This window comes from Microcaecilia unicolor, chromosome 10 (assembly GCF_901765095.1).
Source record: "Microcaecilia unicolor chromosome 10, aMicUni1.1, whole genome shotgun sequence".
Lineage (NCBI taxonomy): Eukaryota > Metazoa > Chordata > Amphibia > Gymnophiona > Siphonopidae > Microcaecilia > Microcaecilia unicolor.
The window spans coordinates 186,644,354-186,668,816 of NC_044040.1; the positions used below are offsets into that span (position 1 = coordinate 186,644,354).

At 44.1% G+C, this 24,463-nt stretch overlaps 1 protein-coding gene across 3 annotated transcripts in view; it reads right to left on the minus strand.

The window, feature by feature from the left end:
• VEPH1 (ventricular zone expressed PH domain containing 1) overlaps nt 1-17,478 on the minus strand; it is a 130,900-nt gene extending 113,422 nt beyond the window's left edge. For all 3 annotated transcript variants that reach the window (XM_030216379.1, XM_030216378.1, XM_030216380.1), the window contains exons 1-2: nt 17,322-17,478; nt 11,686-11,901 (exon numbers count right to left, since the gene is read on the minus strand). In XM_030216379.1, the coding sequence (XP_030072239.1) occupies nt 11,686-11,901; nt 17,322-17,459 (354 nt within the window). In that variant the 5' untranslated portion in view covers nt 17,460-17,478. The remainder of the gene's footprint in view (nt 1-11,685; nt 11,902-17,321) is intronic.
• Nucleotides 17,479-24,463: the final 6,985 nt, after the last annotated feature.

Sequence of the window (24,463 nt, forward strand, 5' to 3'; positions counted from 1 at the left end):
CCACTGGCTCAATCACTTCCAAAACAAAAATCTACAGAGGTGCAAGTCCATAGACCAAAATCCAGTGTAACGTCACAGTTATTTCAGAAGGCCTGATGCTTCGGTGCACTGTGTCAGGTGCAAAGAGCAATAACCTGGACTTCTGTTTGGTAGTATATATCAGATACTGAAGGACACACCTCGTTCACGTAGAGGGGCATAATCGAACGGGGCGCCCAAGTTTTCCTGCTCAGTTTCACTTAAAGGAACGTGCAGGACTTCAGGACTCAAGAAAGCATAGGTCAGCAAATGTGGTGTGCCAGAGACCGGCGCTGAAGAAAGCTTCAACTGGCAGGGGTTGGGACCCCAGTCAGCAAAGAAATTTGGTGCGGTGGGGTGTGGTGGGAGGGGGACGGTGGGAGGCAAGGAGACCGGCGCCGAAGAAGGCTTCGGCTGGCGGGGGTTGGGGACCCCCGCCAGCAAAGGTATTTGTTGTTGTGGGGTGCGGCGAGATGGTGGGGGGGGGGGTGAGGTGGTGGGGTGGCAGACTAAAATGTGTCCCCCACCTCAGGCTCTGGCCCCCTCCAACCGTGAGGTCTGGCTATGCCACTGTTTAGTAGGTCTCTCTAGAACACAGTTCTTAAGGTGAAGTATCACCAGAGACATGTGCAGAGGATTCTAGGTCAGTTCCCACCTGGACAATTCCCAAGGAACCAATTTCCACCACACTAGGGAGCACAATTCGCACCCATAGGCCAAAAAATACAAAACACACTAGGACAAGTAATCTCCCTTCCTTTTCTCTTCCAGATCATTTGGGAGGCCAATACCCCCTCACAACCCCCCCCCCCCCGCCTTAGCATTATCTTTTACACATCCCTTTCCCCTTCCAGACATGCAGTTTGTGGGTTCAACCTAATTCATGTTTAATCCAGGATCTAAATGTCATAAATAAGTATATAAATAAATGGATAAATACAGACTGCAAGTCATGAGGGGGAGCAATGCCCCCCCCCATGCCCCCAAACTAGGTTTCAACTTAATTCAGCCCTTCAAAATGACACGCTGATTATCTATATAAATAATTCTCACCTCCAATTCTGAAGCTCACTGTGTGGCAGGGAAACACTGAAGCCCTGTACTGTTGTAGGCTGTCAGCACCACTCACTCTCACTCATACACCCGCCCTCAGCCACGCCCCATCCGGACATAATTCGCAACCCCAACGTTCTAATGAAGCCCCAAGCTCCTCCCACTTCCGTGAAGGGTTCATTAGCTCGTAGTGGTGAAGCCTCTCCACTGACCATGTCTCTCTGTCATGCCCTCGCGTCGAACGTGATGACTTTGAGAGCAGAACAATTTCGATGACAGAAAGGAACGCAACAGAACGGCAGGAGTTGATGAACGAAAGGAATGCAACGGAACGGGAGGAGTAGGGAAACATGCAGAGCGTGTTTCCCTACTGTTTCCCTACTCCTCCCCCTGCCTGACACTCAGCTGCCAGTGTGCCGACGAAACCAAAATGGCGCCCAAAACGACCGTACAAAAACGGCACAAAACTGCTTCGGGGGGGGGGGGGGGGGGGGGAGGCAGGCAGCTAGAGAGACTCAACGTCGGAGGGTGCGAGGGAGGGACTTACACACATGCCGTCCCGACAACACCTCAACGACAACGTGGATGCAGCATCTCACAGGTTTGCTTTCTTTGAGTGTATGGCAATGACGGCTGCATGGGGCAGGGGAAACAGAGATTAACCAAATTGCCTTCCTTGCTTACACTGCACTACATAGCCTTACGTGTCTACAAACTGAGGGGAGGGAGGACCGCATGCAACTTGGAGGGGACATAGGGAGAGACCGGGGGAGGGGGGAACCTTGCTAGCACCCGTTTCATTTCAAACAGAAATGGGCCTTTTTTACTAGTTACTCTGGTGGATCCTCTTCTACTTCTATCCCTTTGCCTGTCGGCGTACCTCAGGGTTCTGTTCTTGGTCCCCTCCTCTTTTCTATCTACACTTCTTCCCTTGGTTCATTAATCTCATCCCATGGCTTTTCCTACCATCTCTATGCTGATGACTCCCAAATCTACCTTTCTACCCCTGATATCTCACCTTGCATCCAAACCAAAGTTTCAGCGTGCTTGTCTGACATTGCTATCTGGATGTCTCAACGCCACCTGAAATTAAACATGACCAAAATCGAACTTCTCATTTTCCCCCCCCAAACCCACCTCCCCACTCCCCCCCGTTTTCTATTTCTGTTGATGGCTCTCTCATTCTCCCTGTCTCCTCGGCTCGAAACCTTGGGGTCATCTTTGACTCTTCTCTCTCCTTCTCTGCTCACATCCAGCAGACCGCCAAGACCTGTCGTTTCTTTCTTTACAACATCCGTAAAATCCGCCCCTTTCTTTCCGAGCACTCTACCAAAACCCTCATCCACACCCTTGTCACCTCTCGTTTAGACTACTGCTGGCCTCCCACTTAGTCACCTCTCCCCTCTCCAATTGGTTCAAAACTCTGCTGCCCGTCTCGTCTCCCGCCAGGGTCGCTTTACTCATACTACCCCTCTCCTCAAGTCGCTTCACTGGCTCCCTATCCGTTTTCGCATCCTGTTCAAACTTCTTCTACTAACCTATAAATGTACTCACTCTGCTGCTCCCCAGTATCTCTCCACACTCGTCCTTCCCTACACCCCTTCCCGTGCACTCCGCTCCATGGATAAATCCTTCTTATCTGTTCCCTTCTCCACTACTGCCAACTCTAGACTTCGCGCCTTCTGTCTCGCTGCACCCTACGCCTGGAATAAACTTCCTGAGCCCCTACGTCTTGCCCCATCCTTGGCCACCTTTAAATCTAGACTGAAAGCCCACCTCTTTAACATTGCTTTTGACTCCTAACCACTTGTAACCACTCGCCTCCACCTACCCTCCTCTCTTCCTTCCCGTTCACATTAATTGATTTGATTACTTTATTTATTTTTTGTCTATTAGATTGTAAGCTCTTTGAGCAGGGACTGTCTTTCTTCTATGTTTGTGCAGCGCTGCGTATGCCTTGTAGCGCTATAGAAATGCTAAATAGTAGTAGCAGTAGTAGTAGTTATTTATAACAAATTATTACTCTAACTATGAAAAGTTATTCCATTATTATATGTCCTCTGCGTACATCCGTATGCTGCTCTAACCTCCTTCCAGCTGCCGTAAAAAAAAAAAAAAAGAAAAAGCACCGCCAGGACTTATGAGACTTGATACAAGAAAGAAGCTATGGTTGGTAAAAAAAAAAAGGGGGAGGGGGGCTAAAGAGGGTTGAAAATGACCTTTGTTGGGGAGGGGGGGGAAGGTCCTTGGTGGGAATTGCCCCCTTAAGTGGGAATTGTCCCGGGGAGAATTGACCTAGGTGAGAATTTTCTTGGGGGGAATTGGTGGGTGGGAACTGTCCAGTGGGAACAGTCTAGGTGGTAACTCGCCTGATTCCGTGCAGAGGTAACACTCCTTCCCTAAACGTCACAGAAACTATTCCACCTATAATGATTTTTTTTTGTCCTGTACAGACCATTGCTGCTTTGGTAGGTGCATTTCAATCATACAGTTAAGTGTTAATTTAATACAGGCAGCTCAAACTTAATTGCTAAGCTGTTTCTAGGGTCAATGCTCTAATCGCTCGCCTCCACCTACCCTCCTCTCTTCCTTCCCCGTTCACATTAATTTGATTTGATTACTTTATTTATTTTTTTGTCTATTAGATTGTAAGCTCTTTGAGCAGGGACTGTCTTTCTTCTGTGTTTGTGCAGCGCTGCGTACGCCTTGTAGTGCTATAGAAATGCTAAATAGTAGTAGTAGTAGTAATCTTTTTCTAGAACATTCAGCAGTTTTGTTCCATAGCCTATGCAGATATATATTACCTTCCATCAAAGTGCTCTAGAAACAGAGGTATTTGGAGGCCTGATTTACTAAGGCTTGTCTTCTATGCTGTGTCTATGGAACAAGCCCTTGATGGATCAAACCTTGGGTGTAACTGAAAGATTTAAAGTGGACACCCTGATGTCCTAATGAAAAAGCTCTATTTACTGAGTATTGCACTGCTTTACTCATTGCAATTCTGCGCATTTAAATAGGTTCAATTTCCCTTTTCCTGAAGTGGCTTAGTTCAATAAGATATATTGACATATTATACAGTCTTCTGCCAGCTTTGCTACCAGCAGTACTGTAAAACATTAAAAAAAAAAAAAGCCAAAATACATCAAGCCTGCTGTAGGATAATCAAAATTATTCAAGGATTTCTGTACCAGAGAGATGATACCCTGAATCCCAGGTGCCTCATGCATAACCTTTAATTGAATTTTTCTGTTAAGCATCCTTTCCTATTTTTAGAATTTTCTAGTGAATTTTGTGCTCAGAGTAACCAGCATGGTGGCAATCTTCAAGATGCAGTGGCGTACTAAGGGGTGGCGGTGGGGGCGGTCTGCCCCGGGTGCACGCCACTGGGGGGGTGCCGCGTGTCTGTCGGCAACGCTCGTTCTCTGCTCCCTCTGGCCCCGGAACGGGTTATTTCCTGTAACGGGGCAGAGGGAGCAGGGAACGAGCGTTGCTGACAGACGCGCGCCACCCCCCCCCAGCAGGTAAAGATGCCCCGGGGGGGGGGGGGTGTCATTTCACTGGGGGGGAGCTGCCCCTTTCACGTCCCCTGTCCCGCCCCTTCAATGCCCTCACCTCCCCCCTGTCATCTCTCTCCTCCCCCCCTCCCTTCCCTCTCCTCCCCTTACTCTGCTATCCCTGGTGGTCTAGAGGTACCTCTTTGGGGCAGGAAAGAGCCCCCTCTTTCCTCCCGGAGCTGCTAGCTGCCCTGCATCCTGTCCTGTGGTGAGTCCAGCTCTCGGCATTTCAAAATGGCCGCCGAGAGTTGAAGTCTCGCGAGGCTGCTTCAACTCTTGGCGGCCAGAGCCGGACTCACCACAGGACAGGATGCAGGGCAGCTAGCAGCAGCGCTCCGGGCAGGAAAGAGGGGGCTCTTTCCTGCCCCAAAGACGAAGAGGTACCTCTAGACCACCAGGGATAGCAGAGTAAGGGGAGGGGGGGATAGTCGCGTTTCGCCGGGGGGGGGGGGGGGGCGCTGCAGCCGGGGGGGGGGGGGGGCGCATCCAATCCGCCCTGGTGTCAACCCCCCTAGGAACGCCACTGTCAAGATGTTTGCTTTAGGACAAAATCTGCAGGTACTTTTAACCAGGGATTTTGCACTAAGGGGTGTAGATACTAACATGACAGTCCCTGCTCGACAGAGCTTACAATCTAATTAGGACAAATAAGAGATAAGGGAATATTAAAGTGAGGATGATAAAATAGGGGTTCTGAACAAGTGAATAAGCGTTAGGAGTTAAAAGCAGCATCAAAAGGGTGGGCTTTTAGCCTAGATTTGAAGACGGCCAGAGATGAGTCTTGACGTACCGTCTCAGGAAGGCTATTCCAGGCATATGGTGCAACAAGATAAAAGGATGTGTTAGTGGTAAAATAACATGTGTTAACAGTAGCACATTAGTGACTATGCCCCTAAATGTAGCTAAACGTATGTACATTGGAGAACAAAGCATGTCCTGCCATAATGAGAGCAATTTTCCAACAGCCAATTTATGAGCATATAATGCTATTCACCTGCTTGGAGAATTGTTCTCCCCATTGACAGCACTGAAACCAACCGGTGTACTACATGTCTATACATATATAAATGACCCAGTAGTGTAGGAAGGGAGGGGCGGTGGGGCGGTCCGCCCCGGGTGCACGCCGCTGGGGGGTGTTGGCGCCTCGCTGGTTCCTTGCTCTCTCTGCCCCGGAACAGGTTACTTCCTGTTCCGGGGCAGAGAGAGCAGGGAACCAGAGAGGCGCCGACATCCCCCAGTGGCGTGCATTCGGCGGATTGGCTCTCCCGCCCGCCCCTCACCGCCTTCCAGGTATGTTCTCGTGGGGGGGGGGGGGGGTTGCGCTCCGGAGGGGGGAGGGTGCGCCGCGGCGACCCACCCCGGGTGTCAGCTGCCCTCACGACACCACTGAAATGACCCCACACTAGTCTGCCAACATACTTAAATCTGTTCTGCTGGTTGGAAGGACCACCTCAACAGTCTTCTTCACTACTTAAGATTGGGCTTTCCCTTGAAACAAGATACAGCACACTAGAAAAGTTAACTAATGGCCCAATGCACAAAACTTACCATGCTTGCAACGTTAGCCAGTCTAAAGCAAAGGTTATTTAGCATCTAATGCACAAAGGGGTTCTGCGTCCCTTTTACCGTTCCCCGTAGCAGATACCAATAACCCTAAGAAAATATATTACAACAAGCTCATCAATATTAAAATGAGATTCTGGCCAATGTACAGATATTTCTGTGCATTGAGTGCCTACCTTCAACATGCAAAACTTAATGGCAGGTCTGGAGCTGTTGTTAAGTTTTGATGGTCCAGTCGAAACCCCCCCCCCCCCCCCGCCGACCTCCCTAACCTTTAAAACTACCTGGTGGTCCTGCAGACCCTGACCTCCCCCAAAACCTTTAAAACCCCCCCTGATTCCAAGATGGCGCTGTGAATGGACGCACCTGTGTTTGCTCCTGGAGGCTGCTGTGTTTGTGAGTTTTCCTCGGTGCCTCTGTAGCCTCGTCAACGATGGGGAAGCGGAGGGGGAAGGTAAAGGAATATCCCTCGGTTCCTGTGACCTCCTCGATGATGAAACAAACAACCCTGCAATTTCCCAGGCAGCAACCGGGTCCTCAGGGAACTTCGACCCCCTCTGCAGCTCTCGGCCCCTCGGAGCCGATCGAGAGTGGAAACGGGGCTTCCCTGAGCCCTGTGGAGTGAATTGCACCTCCCCAGCCTGGAGGAGAGTTGCTGGCTGTTCAAACAGAGACAGACACCGAAGTGGCTCAGCTGGTCCTGTCTGAGGGTGTGACTGCAGCAATGGAGATAGATTCTCAACTTCGGGAAACATTACAACAACAGGCTTCAAAGGTATTGCCTGAAGCTATTGTTTCCAAGTTAGCTCGTGCTGATAGTCTATCTCAATCTCCTCCTGTGGCTAGTGGAGTGATTAGACCAGCAATTGTGACGCTGGAGTCACTATGGGATATGGTTTACAATATCCAAACCTCTATGCAAACTACTTTAAAGCAGAATTCTTTTGATATTGAAGTTCTTTCTGAGGCTGCCCTGCTTCAAGCACAAGTCACTGCACAGCAAACCCAGAAATTGGAACATGTGGATATCAAAATTCAAGAAATGGGATCTATAGAAACAGCTCTGGTTAAAGACAATAATTTCCTACATAAACGACTTGAATACTTGGAAAATCAGACTAAAAGACTTAACCTTAGGTTTCTTAATTTTCCCAAATCCCCGTTAATTTCTCCCTTGGAGATGGTTAAAAAATATTTGGTGGACATTCTAGGAATGGACAAGGACTCATTCCCTCCCATTACACGGGCTTATTACATCGGGAGTACTGGAGTGGTGGTAGGAAACCCCCCTGTAATAGGGGAGGGAATGAATCTTACCTCATTCCTAGAAAGCTCATTAGAAATAGTTACTCAGAGGTTAACTCTGCTTGTCACTTTTGCGCTGGAGCCCGATAGGAATGCCGTACTACGGCTTTCATTGAGACATTTAGAAAATCTGTTTTTGGGCTCAAAGGTCCGTATCTTTCCAGATCTCACGGCCTACACAGATGAGACGAAAGGCCTTTTTGGAACTTCGCCCCAGGGTGGTGGCATTGGGAGCAAATTTTGTCTTGCGATTTCCTTGTTTTTGTAATGTGATGCTTGAGGGTAAACATTTTCAGTTTGTAGACCCAAAACAGTTGAAAGAGTTTATTGATGCAAGAGTTGACGTGAATATACTAAACCTTCCCTAATCAGCAGGCTGGGGTCTGAACCAGAGGAAGCATCTATTGATTGTTAATTTTTGTATTTTTCTTTTCTTTCTTTTTTTTTTTTTTGAATTTCCTTAATCTTGGAATCAAATTTCTTTAACTTGTGGACAAACGGGCTGTAAAGATATATATTTATTATTTTTGTTTCCTAATGTTAAATGATGCCGATTGCATATTCACTTTAAGTGGTGATGTATTGGAAAATTTAAATAAATAATTTAAAAAAAACCCTGGTGGTCCAGCAGACCCCCTTCTGACCCCCCAGCACCCCTTGTGCCCCCAGAACAAAAACATTCCCTGGTGGTCCAGTGGATCCCCTCTCAAGCCCCCCTGTGTAACTCAAACTCTGTGGTGGTCTAGTGACCCCCTGCCCTCCACATACCTTGTAAGCCTTCCCTTCTCAAAATGGCGGTGCCTAGCCCCTGCCTGCTACATCCTGGGATACACATGAAGGGGCTATGCACCATATAAGATGGCCCGCAGGAAGGATGGAGGCTTTGCTCCTGCCCTCCTGCCTCCAATGATTTCAAGGGTTTACGTGGTATGTGCTTAAATAGCAGGCCTATCTTTGACCGCTAAAAAGTTAACCAGTTTGTGCTGAATATTGGCATAGTTGGTCAACTTTTTAACAGCTAAAATAAACCTAGATAGTCAATGCCAGTTGACTGCCCACCACCAGTTGAATATCGGGCACATAGTATCTTTGGATAAGGCATGCCAGTGAAAAACGTGTTACTGTCAAGGCATTCCTCTAGATGGTCAGTGGTCCCTTGTGTTCCTATAGCTTGAAACATATTATTAAGGTGCACTAGTGTTTTTAGCACATGCTAAAAATGCTAATGCACCTCTACAGCGACTTTGTAATCATGGCCCCTATGTGTTTAAACAGAATCCTGATTGGCAGTATGGTAAGACTGACCATGGACTCTACTTCATTCTGATCTACTCACTGCAGAGATAACATCCCACCATTATTCACACCTTTGCCCTTTCAATAGAAAAAAAAACCCATAGACAGACTGTGTTACCTGGATAAGCAGTGGATTTGAATTGTGGGTTGAAGATAAATATTTTTGTGATATTTGCAAATTCTACTGAGCCTCCTCATTGTTTCAGTTCAGTTTCATTTTCTTAACTTATTTGGATGATTATCACAGGCTCAGCTGAGCTTGTTCCACAAACTCAGCCAAGCTTTAAAGTCATTGTAAGCCACATTGAGCCTGCAAATAGGTGGGAAAATGTGGGATACAAGTGCAGCAAATAAATAAAAAAAATAAAATGGGCTTTATGTCATTGGGTCAACTTGAGACTCAAGTAAACTCCGTAATAAAGAAAATGTTCTACTCAATGTGGAAACTTAAACGATTAAAATCTTTCTTCCCGAAAGTTTTCGAAACCTAATACAATCAATGGTCCTAAGTCATGCAGATTATTGTAACGGAGTCTACGCAGGATGCAAAGATCAACTCACAAAAAAACTCCAGACTGCCCAAAACACAGCAGCCAGGCTGATATTCGATAAAATACGATTCGAAAGTGCCAAACCCCTCAGAGAAAAGCTGCACTGACTCCCAATCAAAGAAAGGATCACCTTCAAAATCTGCACCCTGGTCTACAAAATCATCTACGGCGTAGTCCCAGGATACATGATAGACCTCATAGATTTACCAACCAGAAACAGAATCCAATCATCACGATCATACCTAAACCTACACTACCCTAATTGCAAAGGACTTGAATACAAAACAACTTACGCATCCTACTTCTCCTACATAAGTACACAACTATGGAATGCACTACCATAAGCTGTGAAAACAATCCATCACCATTTAAACTTCAGGAAATCTCTAAAAACCAACCTCTTCAAAAAGGCTTACCCCACCGACCCACCGTAAATCCCCAAACCCAGCAACACAACATAACCAATGATCTTACTGGACAATATATAACCTACATTCCCTTTGACCCTCCTGTTGCCTGATACACACCTACCTCATCAGACCACATTACAACCTGTATTTGTTATCAACCGAACTGGCGAATGCCATTACAGCACTATGTAAGCCACATTGAGCCTGCAAATAGATGGGAAAATGTGGGGTACAAATGTAACAAATAAATAAATATTTATTATACTGATGTTTTTGTTAGCAGCATGAGTGTCGAAACTATTGAAGGATTTTAAGGGCTTTATGGTCCCCTCCTTGATAGTATTTTGTTTTCCAGTCCATGATTAAAAACTGAGTAGACACTATTTGGTATTTTTTGAAAGATGATCATTTTGGACATATATTTATTGGAGTTTTTTAAAATTTATAATCATGTTTATTAAATTTTTGCAAACAATTAGCAAATAATCAACTACCAAGACAAAATATAAGAAACCTCAGAGCAAATTCAGACTGCAAAAATAGAAATGTAAAAGCCATAACAATACTAAAGGGGGAGCAGGCCTTGACTCTTATGGCCTCTCCCCAGCTAAACAAAATGCTCTAGTATTGTAACAGCGTTTTTCTTTTTTAATGACCGATGATTGGGATAGCTCTCTCCACAGCACACTGTGTAAGTGATAATAAGAACAGCAATACATCTCTGAGGTCTTTTTTCTCCACTTCACTTATAGTTGGTAGTTTTTTCCCTTCAGTTTTGGCAGGACTGGTACAGTATCAGGCTCATTTTCAAAAGAGAAGGACGCCCATCTTTCGACATAAATCGGAAGATGGCCGTCCTTCTCCCAGGGTCGTCCAAATCGGTATAATCGAAAGCCAATTTTGGACGTCCCCAACTGCTTTCCGTCGCAGGGACGGCCAAAGTTCAAGGGGGTGTGTCGGAGGCTCCTCGCACGACCAAATGGCTTGCATTTGGTCATTTCTGAGATGGACGTCCTTGGTTTCCATTATTGCCAAAAATCAGAAACGACCAAGTCTAGGGACGACCAAATCTAGAGACGACCAAATTTAAGGATTTGGACGTCCTTGATGATATTTTCAAAACGAAAGATGGACGTCCATCTTGTTTAGAAAATACGGGTTTCCCCGCCCCTGGATCGGGATGTTTTGCGAGGATGTTCATATCAAAACATGGACGTCCCTTTTAAAAATGCCCCTCAGTTAATCTATAACTGTGCGATATACTTTTTAGTTTTTCTGAGATTCAAGCACAGTTTTTCTCCATTTAATAGTTTGTATATTTACTGTAAGTAAACAGTTTGTACTGAAAGAATAAGTACCTTGCGATAGCACCTCTTGTTCCACTTTGGTTCTCAACCATACTACTGAATTGTGTCTACTGACCATCACTAGTCCTGTATGTCAATGAGTAATGCACTAGAATTTGTCTATCTTCTATCTGTCTTTCTACCCATCTATCTATCTCAATGCTTCTCAACCCTGTCATTGAAGCACACCTAGCCAGTCTTGATTTTCAGGATTATCACAATGAATATGCATCAGATTGATTTGCATATAATGAGTCTCTAATACCTGCAAATCTGTCTCATGCATATTAATTATGGTAATCCTGAAAACTCAACTATCTAGATGTGCCTTTAGGACAATGTTGAGAAACACTGATCTATCTACATATATACATGCATACATACATATTCCTTCCCACCTACACCTCTTTAGAAAATATAAAATTGTTGTTCAAAGCACTGGGGTGTGAAATAGTGTTAAATAAATGTACAGAACAATGCCTCCAGATGGCTTAATTTTGCACATATCATGACAGTAAATGAACCTCATGCCTAAGCCTGGGCTTGTTGGATATGATTTCAATCTCTCAGATTTGCTCTAATGCCGTACCTGTAAGATGCAACTCATGATATCTGATGCAATCTTTGCATGTGGTGTGTCCTCCTCTCTTCCAGCTGCTCTTAGGTTCTGCTCCAGACAGGATTCCCAGAGAGTGACCAATGCTTTGCCATGTTTCTCTATTGTCTCGGTCTCTCGGATGGCAGTGGTGATTCGAGTGATACAGATTTCTATCACGGCCTGGTCATTGTCATTGGTTTCATAATCCTGCCATTAAAACAAAGGCATCTTTCTGAACGCTAGTTACAGTCCTCTGAAGAACATACCTAGAGATTGCAACATTTTGGGAGCTTATAAAAATGAGATTTTAGTAATATAATTGTCTTTTAAAAATACTAATTTTCTGTCTCTAGTCATTTCAGATTTTTGACTTCAAAAGTACTATTCTCTCTCTAATAATGTAGTTACTGAGAAACAGGAAGTTGATGGTGTTAATGTTATTTCTACACTCAAGTGCTTTGATCTCTCAGGTTTGTTAGAATCTGTGGATAATACTACCACCAAAGTCCTATTTCTAGTAACCTTCTCTCAGAGAATATTAAGATGATGCTCTGAAAAATTGCTTCTGTTCTGGAGACAAACGTTGATGATTTTTCCTGATGTAGCTCATTCTACACTGCTCCATAGGAATGTGTTCCTTCAAATGCAGGCTAGGGTCAATATACTTGGTGCAATTTTTTTAAATAAAAATTTCCTGGTACATCAGGATAATAGCTACACTTTTTTTTCACTATGCTTTCTGTTTCCATATTCTCTATATTGAAATGTAAATATTTCAATGGAATAAAACAAAATGAAAATCCTGTTTGCACCTGTATTGAAATAGACACAGTCCACATGCTGCGACTCAAAAATGCAACAAACGTCATTCATCTTTTTCCTCCTATATCCTGGCCACCGCCTTTTTTTTCTTTTTAAGAACATAAGAATAGCCATACTGTATCAGACCAATGGTCCATCTAGCCCAATATCCTGCTTCCAACAGTGGCCAATCCAGGTCACAAGTACCTGGCAGAAATTCAATTAGTAGCAACGTTCCATGCTACCAATCCTAGGGTAAGGAGTTGCTTCCCCATGTCCATTTCAATAACCGACTATGAACATTTCCTCCAGGAACGTGACCCAGATACACTAACCATCATTACCACATTCTCCAGCAATGAGTTCCAGAGCATAACTATTTTTGAGTGAAAAAATATTTCCTCCTATTTGTTTTAAAAATAATTCCGTGCAATTTTATTGAGTGTCTCTTGGTCTTTGTACTTTTTGAATGAGTGAAAAATTGATTCATCTCTACCTGCTCCACATTACTCAGGAGGAAAAGTCCATACTCTGTTACTGAAACAGACACAGGGAAGCCACTGCTTGCCATGGGATTGGTAGCATGGAATGTTGCTATTTGAGATTCCAGAATCTTGCTACTCTTTGAGATTCTACATGGAATGTTGCTACTATTTGAGATTCTGAATGGAATGTTGCTACTCTTTGGGGTTCTACATGGAATGTTGCTACTAATTGGGTTTCTGCCAGGTACCTGTGACCTGGACCAGCCACAGTTGGAAACAGGATACTGGGCTAGATGGGCCATTGGTCTGACCCAGACAGTATGGCTATTCTTATGTTCTCCAGCATTTAGGCATGAGCACTAACGCCAGCTCTGTGGCCAGTATAAGGGCTTGCACCTGAATTATAGGCAATTATTTTTGCTGTTATACTATAAAGGAAACTAGGTTGGCTGACCTCTAGAATCCGCTACCTATGTTCCTGTGCCCACTCTGCCGAACGCCTTTGGCTGAAATCCCGTGCCCATGCTGACTTCATACATTTCAAATTCTTGCTGACCTCCTTCCAGTCTGCTCTTCTACTTGCCAAACAGGATTATTACATCTAGTTGACAAATTCTCTTGGCTCAAACCCTCGACGTCTCTTTTCCACACTAATCTCTCTCCTCAAAGTGCCTTCACCTCCAACTCTTTACTTTCTCCCCAGACTCTGGCTGAGTATTTTCATGATAAAGTTCACAAGATTAAACTTGAACTCTCAACCAGGTCACCTCCACCTCTCCTTCCCTTAGTCCATTCTCTCAACCTTCCAACCCCTGCCTCCTTTTCTTCCTTTTCTGAAACCACTGAAGAGGAAACTACACATCTTCTCTCCTCCTTGAAACTAACTACCTGTTCCTCTGATCCTATTCCCACCCATCTACTTAACACTATCTCTCCTACTGTCATCCCTTTTATCTGTCATATCCTCAATCTTTCACTTTCCACTGCGACTGTTCCTGATGCCTTCAAACATGCCGTAGTCACACCACTTCTTAAAAAACCTTCTTTGGACCCTACCTGTCCTTCCAACTATTGCCTCATCTCCCTCCTCCCTTTCCTATCTAAGATACTTGAACATGCTGTTCATCACTGTTGCCTTGACTTTCTTTCTTCTCAAGCTATTCTTGATCCACTTCAATCTGGATTTCGCTCCCTTCATTCAACTGAAACAGCGCTTGCTAAAGTCTCTAATGATCTGTTCCTGGCCAGATCCAAAGGTCCCTATTCTATTCTCATCCTTCTCGATCTATCTGCTGCTTTTGACACTGTTGATCACAGCCTACTCCTTGATACGCTGTCCTCACTTGGATTTCAGGGCTCTGTTCTTTCCTGGTTTTCTTCTTATCTCTCCCATCGTACTTTTAGTGTATATTCTGGTGGATCCTCCTCCACTTCTATCCCACTGTCAGTTGGTGTACCTCAGGGATCTGTCCTGGGACCTCTTCTTTTCTCCATCTATACTTCTTCCCTTGGTACTCTGATCTCATCCCATGGTTTTCAATCTTTAAACTGAGGACACCCAGATCTACCTCTCCACACGAACAATCTCAGCAGGAATCCAGGCCAAAGTATCAGCCTGCCTGTCTAACATTGCCGCCTGGATGTCTCACTGCCATGTGAAACTAAACATGAGCAAGACTGAGCTTCTTATCTTTCCCCCTAAACCAACCTCTCCTCTTCCCCCATTCTCTATTTCTGTTGATAACACTCTCATCCTCCCTGTCTCATCAGCTCGTAACCTTGGGGTCATCTTCGACTCCTTCTCTGCACATATTCAGCAGACTGCTAAACCTCTCGTTTCTTTCTCTATAATATCACCAAAATTTGCACACTACCAGAACCCTTATCCACACTCTTATCACCTCTCAGACTATAGCAACTTGCTTCTCACAGGTCTCCCACTTGGCCATCTCTCTCCTCTTCAATCTGTTCAAAATTCTGACGCACGACTTATATTTCGCCAGTGTCGCTATGCTCATATTAGCCCTCTCCTCAAGTCACTTCACTGGCTCCCTATCCATTTCCGCATACAGTTCAAACTCCTCTTATTGACTTATAAGTGCATTCACTCTGCAGCTCCTCAGTACCTCTCCACTCATCTCTCCCTACTCTCCTCCCTGGGAACTCCGTTCACTGGGTAAATCTCTCTTATCTGCACCCTTCTCCTCCACCGCTAACTCCAGACTCCGTTCCTTTTATCTTGCTGCACCATATGCCTGGAATAAACTTTCTGAGCTGGTCCGTCAAGCTCCATCTCTGGCCGTCTTCAAATCTAGGCTAAAAGCCCACCTTTTTGATGCTGCTTTTCACTCCTAACCCTTACTCACCTGTTCAGTACCCTTATTTTATCATCCCCACCTCAGTATTTCCCTTATCTCTTATTTGTCCTGTAAATGTTTGTCCTAATTAGATTGTAAGCTCTGTCGATCAGGGACTGTCTCTTCATGTTCAAGTGTACAGCGCTGCATACATCTAGTAGCGCTATAGAAATGATAAGTAGTAGGTGCCTATGTTCCTTTATATGATTTATGGTTTATTAAATTTGCTATACCGCTTAAACTGACTAGAAGAACAAAGCGGCTAATTACAGGCTAATTAAAAAAAACCAAACAATAAAAAGAAAAGGAAAAGGAACTACAATAACTATAGGACAGCAAACAATCATACAGAACAGACAGAAAAAAAGGACAAGGCAAAGAAGAGTAAACAACTAATCAGGAGAGCTCCATTTTTGAAGGCCATCAGGTGCCATCTCCATATGCCTGGCCAAACAATTTTAATTCACACTTAAACGTATAGAACCTACCAGTGAGATGCCCAGTTATGCCTCCATTGGGAGATAATTATATTACAAGGCTCCCACAGTTAGACTCCTCCTTTATTTTATAGAATACTAGTGTAACCAGGTGTATGAGCAATTATGCCAGCCAAACAGCTCGTGCAAGTGCTTGTACCACTGTTCCCTCTAAGCTGAGCGGGAGTCCTCCACCTACAGTCCTGCCAGTAGGAGGTGCTGTTTCACTATCCCATTTTCAATAATGAAAGACAGGCAAGCTCTGCATCACTTCAGGGAACCTGCCTGTCTGTAGTGATTGAAAACGCAATATTGAAGCACCTCCCCCCCCCAGGAGCAATGCAGTTGGAGGACTCCCGCTTAGCTTAGAGGAAACAGTGGCCTGCACCTAAATGCCACAGATATATGCATAACTATAGTTGTGCACTTAAGTGTGAGTCCCCACCACATTCCACCAAGGCTCTGCCTAGGAGTATGCCCAGCTGTCAGATATACACTATGTAAGACACATGTAGATATACAGAATAACACTTAGGTGAACGTTTGGCATTAAAGCACATGAGTGCACACATATATGCATATATGCCATTATTCTAATCATTTGCACATGTATTGTTGGGAGAAGAGCCAGACTTTCACATGTTTCCTGAAGTAGAGGTAGTCTTGAGTTCAGCATAGCCCCTCTGAGAGTGAGAGAGAGAGAGTCAGTATTCAGTGCTTAAATGTTACCATTGAGTTATAGAATTTCTTCCATCATACGTTCACAGCACAACACATGGGACTACATTTAGGCTTTCAAAAATCTGTAGTTTGAAATTAATAGAGCAACCCCCCCCCCCCCAATCTGGTTTAGAATTCAAGCCATTCTCTGAGATTTGCTTGTAACTTTATACTGTATTCTCTCTCTTTGATTACATGAGTGTTGGTTAAAATTACCAGATGGCTCCAGGTCTTGCGGGCAGATTGTTGTGGTCTCATTTTATATATAATCATCCAGATCTGACTACCTTTTGAAAAGAGGGATTCGACCTCCAAATATGTTCTCTATTTTCTTTCTACCCATTTCTGGGCGACTGTGGTCCTACTATGAAGTCTACGGTCCTTTCTGGGTAGAAAGCTATAGAAGTTTGTCATTGCCTTCTGCAGTCCACCACACCCGGGCTTCCTATCCAGTACTAGCCAAGCTTGACCTTGCGCTACCTTTGGGCTCACTCATGCCAGCATTGCTGGTTCTAACGTATAGTGGAAGTAAACCTTCAAGTCAGCTTTCAATGTTTGTCTCATAGTGGAGTGGCCTAGTGGTTAGGGTGGTGGACTTTGGTCCTGGGGAACTGAGTTCGATTCCCACTTCAGGCACAGGCAGCTCCTTGTGACTCTGGGCAAGTCACTTAACCCTCCATTGCCCCATGTAAGCCGCATTGAGCCTGCCATGAGTGAGAAAGCACGGGGTACAAATGTAACAAAAATAAATAATCTGCAGAAAAGCATTCAGTGAGTTTCTTACTTACTGAAGCTGAAGAGATGAGCTTGATTTGCTCCAGAGCTTCAGACAAGCTGTCTTCAATCTCAGAGTCATCTAAGGAAAACAAATCCCCAGCACGAGAAAGATCCTTTTGTCCCAAGACCAGGCTGAAGAGATGATGCATAGCTGATGTTCTGTGAGTCAGTAGTTTGCTCTGTATACAGAGTACTATACGCTGTGGTTATGCAGGATTAGCAGCGTGGAAACCATTTTCTGGAATAATCTTCTGTATATTTTGCTCTCTTTTGTGCCATGATCTGTAAAAATATGTACATTCCACTAACTATAAAAAGTTCAATAATAATAACATATATATTTTTTTAAAATATGCAACTGTTGCTTGAGCATAACCACAAGTTCTATTATGTTTATCTGTACTTGATGAATCACCTTTTTTAACAAATAAATCAGAGATTTACAAAATAATTAAAAACATATAGAAAAAGAAAAGAACACCCCAAAAAAAAATATATAGAAAAGAAAACAATCACACCAAAAAGATAAAACATAGCTGCATAACTACTACATTCTCTTCAGGTACCACTGCTCCGCTAACCCAGAAACACACTAAATAGTTGAAAAACAAATAAGTCTTCAGAGCTATCTTAAAAGTTCTTCAACAAAGGCTCAGCTCTTATATACAAAGGAAGACTATTCCACAAAAACAGGGCCACAAAATAAAAGATGCTTTTTCTTGTGGCTTCATAATATGTTTGTCTAGGGTTGGGGTAAGACAAGTCTATGATCATTGAGCATTTCATAACAGCATTTCAGAGGCATATTGTGCAAGGAGTAAATATTACAACTACTGGTTTCAGCACACAGTAGCCCCCGGAGTCCATATAATGCATGGCGAGTTGCACGCATTAAATTGGGTGCGCATCCAATTTATACACACCTTAATTGTGTAATGAGCCAATTAGTGGTAATTGGCCAATAACAAGTAATTATCAGCACTAATTGGCAATAATTAGAATTTAAGCATGCATCTTTTTAGGCATATTCTAAAATGAGGCGCATGTAATTTTGAACGCACGTAGCTGAGAAGTGGACATGGCCATGGGAGGAGTGTGAGTATGTCAGGGGTGTTCCTCAAATTTATGTGCGTTGTTTTAGAATTTGGGGGAACGCACCTATAGTTAGGTGTGTGTATGTACACAAGGATTTCAGTGGTGTAAATGGCCGCACCTAAATGTAGGCGCGTTCCCTGGCCCTATGCACTATTCTATACACCACTCCTAACTGAGGGTTTCTTTTACAAAGTCACGCTAGTGATTCCCGTGCGGGAAATGAGAGGACGCCCAAAGGAATTGAATTTGCTTCCTCTCATTGGCCGCACTGGGAATCAGAAGCGCAGCTTTGTAAAAGATGCCCTTTATGTGTAGTTTATAGAATTGGACAAGCCTATTTTTAAAACATCACTTATTTTTATTTGTTACATTTGTATCCCACATTTTCCCACATATTTGCAGGCTCAATGTGGCTTACATAGTACCGAAACGGCGTTCGCCAGTTCCGGTATGGACAAATACAAGGTGTAATTGTGGTAGAATAAGGTTCATGTATGGTAGATACATTGGGGGAACATTAGAGAGCAAGAGGGAGAGTTGGGGGTTTTGTTGTGATGCGGTTACTCAGGTTCTTATGTTGAGTCGGTGGGATATGCCTTTCTGAACAGGTTTGTTTTTAGTTCTTTCCGGAAATTTAGGTGGTTGTATGTTGTTTTTACTATTTTTGGCAGTGCGTTCCATAGTTGTGTGCTTAAATAGGTAAAGCTGGATGCATACGTTGATTTGTATTTGAGTCCTTTGCTGCTTACAGAATCTGGCCCCTAATGGCATAATATTATTTATCAGCTGTAAACTGCTTTGACCAGCTTTAGCCAAGGAGGCAGTATACAAATAATTATAAATACAACAGAATATCCATTTGATCACATGAAGATTGAGTGAGGTATAGGAAGGTAAAGTGCACAATGGATAAACTACATGTACGTATAAACAGGGCTATTCAGCTGAAAACTCTCAACTCAAAATACCATTAAATCTAAAATTGGAGCAGATAAACAGACCAGACACATAAATAGTTAAAGTGTGGTGAGCTGAAACCTAAGGATCAGCAATAGATAGTTGCAGCCCAGAACAGAGGATTACAAATGAGATGAAAAAACAAAAACCGGTACAACAGACAGAGCTGGAAGTGGTCGCTCATCTCATAGCTGGCTGTGAACTTTTGATGGAAGAAAATTTCTGTACTCTTAATCATAGTCATGCGATGCAGTGCAATTAACATTACATGCATTGCCTACTTATTTCAAGGGTTGCCCCGCAATCTTCAAGAGTCACCACATTCTTAATATTGTTTACCCTTCACTGAGAGACGTTAAATTTCCAGACTGATCTCCAATGTCTTCATTCTACAGAGGACATTCAAAGGACGCAGTAACTGGAACGCGGTGGAATCCAATATTAAAGCAATGAAGACATTAATTGCAATGCCAGAGACAAAGCATCCCAGGAATGCAGACTACAACAGTCTGGAAGTCACAAAGGGCTTAGCTGGGTGAACAGGCAAACCTGAAAGCAGTGTGGCTTTATAATCTTTCAATAAAATATTCTCTCTCTGGGTGATCTCAAAAGAAGACCTCTAGGCATAACTGAAATGGGATCTCGGCAAAAATTAAACAGAGCCATTGGTCGCTCATCTTTAAAAGTATAAGCCAATAAAGCTGAAAAATGATGACATTAATGATTTCTCTTCAAATGGAATACAATTTCAGTTTCAGGAAATTCTAATAAATACAACAGAGGATAGAAGTTTGCTTAAAGTTTTAAGCTATCACAGATAGATATTACCTAACGAAGAGACATTTGAATGATAACATCTGTATATAAACTGGCCAATAACTTCAATATAAACTGGCCAATAACTTCAACCAAATGATTGGGAAAAGGGTGAAAGCATATCATTAGCCCTGGTCTTCCTGGTTCAATCATCTCTTATATGAAAGGAAAGTGAAGCCTGAAGTGCATGATTTCAAGCATTCCTTGTTTAACTGCCTGAGCTTTATTGAACAATTTAAATCAATACACACAGCAAAAAGTGTGCAAGACAATATCCAATGAATACATGTAGAACACTATTGCTAACAATAACAAGCTCCCAATCATTTCCATGGAAACAGATTTTACTGTTATATTCACTCCCACACCCTTCCTCCCTAAAAATCTCCTTACAATAAGTGCAGAGAGGAAAAAAGTCCAAAGCTGTTCCCAGGAGCAAGCAAAATTTATCCAGTGCACTCCATCCTACGAATCATGCACTCACATGGAAATCAGGGGTTTTCAAATCTTCTCCCATTTCTGAAGGGTATCCCTATTCTCTGTCAATGGTATCTCCATATCATATATATACTCCACAACTACTTCCAGACCCAATTAGGAACATCTCTGTACTGCTAACATTTGAAAGCAGCCTTTTCTACTGTGCTGAACATAGCAACGTTATAGTAACATAGAGGGGGATAATCGAACGTCGCCAGCCAAATAGTTCGCCGGCGATCTATTGTGGTGGCAGCGCTACAGCTGGCCGGAACCGTATTATCAAAAAAGATGGCCGGTCATCTTTTCTTTCGATAATACGACGGCCAAATGCCAGAGTTCGCCGGGTTTGAGATCGACGGTTTTGTTTTTCAGCGATAATGGGGAAACAAATGCCGGCCATGTCAAACCCGGCGAAATCCAAGGCATTTGGTCATGGGAGGAGCCAGCATTTGTAGTGCACTGGTCCCCCTCACATGCCAGGACACCAACCGGGCACCCTAGGGGGCACTTCTAAAAATTTAAAAACATACAAAAAAACCTCCAAGGTGCATAGCTCCCTTCCCTTGTGTGCTGAGCCCCCAAAATCCCCCCCAAACCCACTCCCCACAACTCTACACCATTACCATAGCCCTTATGGGTGAAGGGGGGCACCTACATGTGGGTACAGTGGGCTTTGGGGGGAATTTGGAGGGCTCAACACTTAGCACCACAAGTGTAACAGGTAGGGGGGGATGGGCATGGGTCTGCCCGCCTGAAGTGCACTGCACCCATTAAAAACTGCTCCAGGGACTTGCATACTGCTGTCAGGGAGCTGGGTATAACATTTGAGGCTGGCATACAGGCTGGCAAAAAGGTTTTTATTTGTATTTTTTTTAGTGTGGGAGGGGGTTGGTGACCACTGGGGGAGTATGGGGAGGTCATCCCCCATTCCCTCCAGTGGTCATCTGGTCAGTTGGGGCACCTTTTTGAGGTTTGGTCGTGAAAATAAAAGGGCCAAGTAAACCCGGCGAAATACTGCTTAATGCCGCTTTTTTTTGTTCCATTATCCGCGAAAGCCGGTCATCTGGTAGCCACGCCCATGCCTGCCCATGTCCCGCCTTCGCTAAGCCGCCGACACGCCCCTTTGAACTTTCACCAGTGAAGCGACGGGAAAGCGGCGTTGCTGTCAAAAACACCGCTTTCGATTATACCGATTTCGCCGCTTTTGAGAGATCGCCGGCCATCTCCCGATTTATGTCGGGAAATGGCCGGCGATCACTTTCGAAAATAAGCCTGATAGGGGCCCTTTACTAACACAGTAAAGTGGGACTTTATCACATGGTAGCTGCAATTTTTCATGGCACCTAGTGGGAGGGTAACTAGTTTTTCCTATTTAGTCCCTGCATTAAAAGTTGAAACAAACAGGAGACAGTCTACTGCAGAAGCAGAGCAGACAACCAAAGAGCAGCAGCAGAGATCCAAGGAAGGACAAACACAGAAAGGGTTTATCCAAATATCAGCTTTAATGGAATTGGATCAGAGCTTTTTCTATGCTGGTATTGCAGTACATGCATTGAATCTGTGAATGCATTATGGAAACCTATGTGACCCCTGACAAAGGTTTTTCCGAATCTTGGCCAGGTTGGGTCCTGTTTCAATTAAAGTTGACATTTGGATAATCTCTTACTGTGTTTGTCCTTCCTTGGATCATAGTAACATAGTAAATGATGCCAGATAAAGACCTGTACGGTCCATCCAGTCTGTCCAACAAGATAAACTCATTTTATATGGTATGCGATACTCTATATGTATACCCGAGTTTGATTTGTCCTTGCCTTTCTCAGGGAACAGACCGTAGAAGTCTGCCCAGCAGTATTCTTGTACTAAAAGTTCTGAAGCTAACATTGAAGCCCCTTAAAATTTACTCTCCAGCCCATCTATATCTATTCAGTCACGATGAGGTCTGCCCAGCACTAGTTTTGCTTCCCAGTTACCGGTGTTGCCACCCAGTTTCTGCTAATATTCCATGGATCCTTTCCTTCTACACAGGATTCCTTTGTGTTTATCCCACGCATTTGTGCATGCATATCGGACTGCGCGCTAATCTAGAAGACAGTGTGCCAAACTTCCTTAGCGCATATCTCAGAAGGGGCCGTGTCCATGGGAGAAGCACGGGCATGTTAGGAGCATTCTGAAAATTTGCGCACGTAGTTATAGAATACTGGGTAAGTATGCCTAACTTGGGTGCCAGCATTTACACCGGGATTCAGCAGGTGTAAGTCTGGTACCCATAGTTAGGCATGGGATCCGCACTTCAGCACTCTTCTATTAAGGGTATGAGCACCTAAAACAGATTTTTTTTTCCAGTGCTTAATTTGGAGCTCCATTTACAGAATCCAGGCCTATGTGTATTTTGCTGGATTTTCAAAGCAAAAATACATGCATGCCTTCCCTATAAAAATTACACCAGGGAAGCTATTCATACACAGTGTTGCTATGCTCATAATAGCCCTCTCCTCAAGTCACATTCATTGGCTTCATATCTGTTTCCGCATACAGTTCAAACTCCTCTTATTGACCTATAAGTGCATTCACTCTGCAGCTCCTCAGTACCTCTCCACTCTCATCTCTCCCTACATTCCTCCCCGGGAACTCCGTTCACTGGGTAAATCTCTCTTATCTGCACCCTTCTCCTCCACTGCTAACTCCAGACTCCATTCCTTTTATCTTGCTGCACCATATGCCTAGAATAGACCTCCTGAGCCGGTACGTCAAGCTCCATCTCTGGCCATCTTCAAATCTAGGCTAAAAGCCCACCTTTTTGATACGCCTAACCCTTACTCACTTGATCAGTACCCATGTGTGCGTTCCTTATAGAATCACGCTTAGGCATAAACTGTACCTAACTGTAGGCGCCTACAATTAGGTCTGAAATGAGCAGGCTTAAATACAGGCGCCTACAGTTAGGTGCACTTTGGCCATATTCTCTATCAACACACATAGCATTTAGGAACGCTCCCCAGAAACGCCCCATCCATGCCCCCAAATATGTATGTGCGTTAGGATTTATGTGCACCTCGTTATAGAATATGATATGCACATAAATCCTAATTATTACCAATTAGTGCTGATCATTGGTTGTTATCACTCAATTATCAGCACTGATTGACTCGTTAATTAAATTACACACGTTAAATTGGATTTCACCGGATGAGCCGGCCTATTGGCATTGGCGAAACCAGGTGCACCTTCTGGCTTCCTGGGAGGCCAGGGACTCAAAACAATCTCCCAAACGTAGAGCACAATTTATCCAGATCTGGATGCCGTACTTGCAAATTCTTAGCCCAAGAGGGCGCAGCTTGCTTCTTAATGCCTGATACAATTAATGGGAAGCGGAGGGGGCGTGCAGGTAGCCCGTAGCAGGAGACAGAATAGGAGCATTGGATGCTTGCTGGGGGGGGGGGGGGGAACTGGGATCAAGTTGGGAGGTTTGGATTGATGGAGGCTTGTGTGATAAGGTGGAGGTCAAGGACTTAATGAGAAGTCAAATTGCAGAGTTCCATGGATGTGTTCTGATTTTTTTTGGGGGGGGTTAAAGCGACGATCGGTTCGATAGCGTCTGGGGCGAAGGCTGGGGGGTTCCTAGCAAAAGGAGATAAGAGTGGGCAAAGTGGCAACTTATTTGGTTAAATTAGCATCCTCCAGCAACGCAAGGGAATAGGGGTGGGGGGGAGGGGGGAGGAGGGCTGAATAATAATAACTTGACATTGTTGAAATAACAGGCGGTTTAAGCACTGTAAGTTTAAATGTTTTGTTATACTGCACT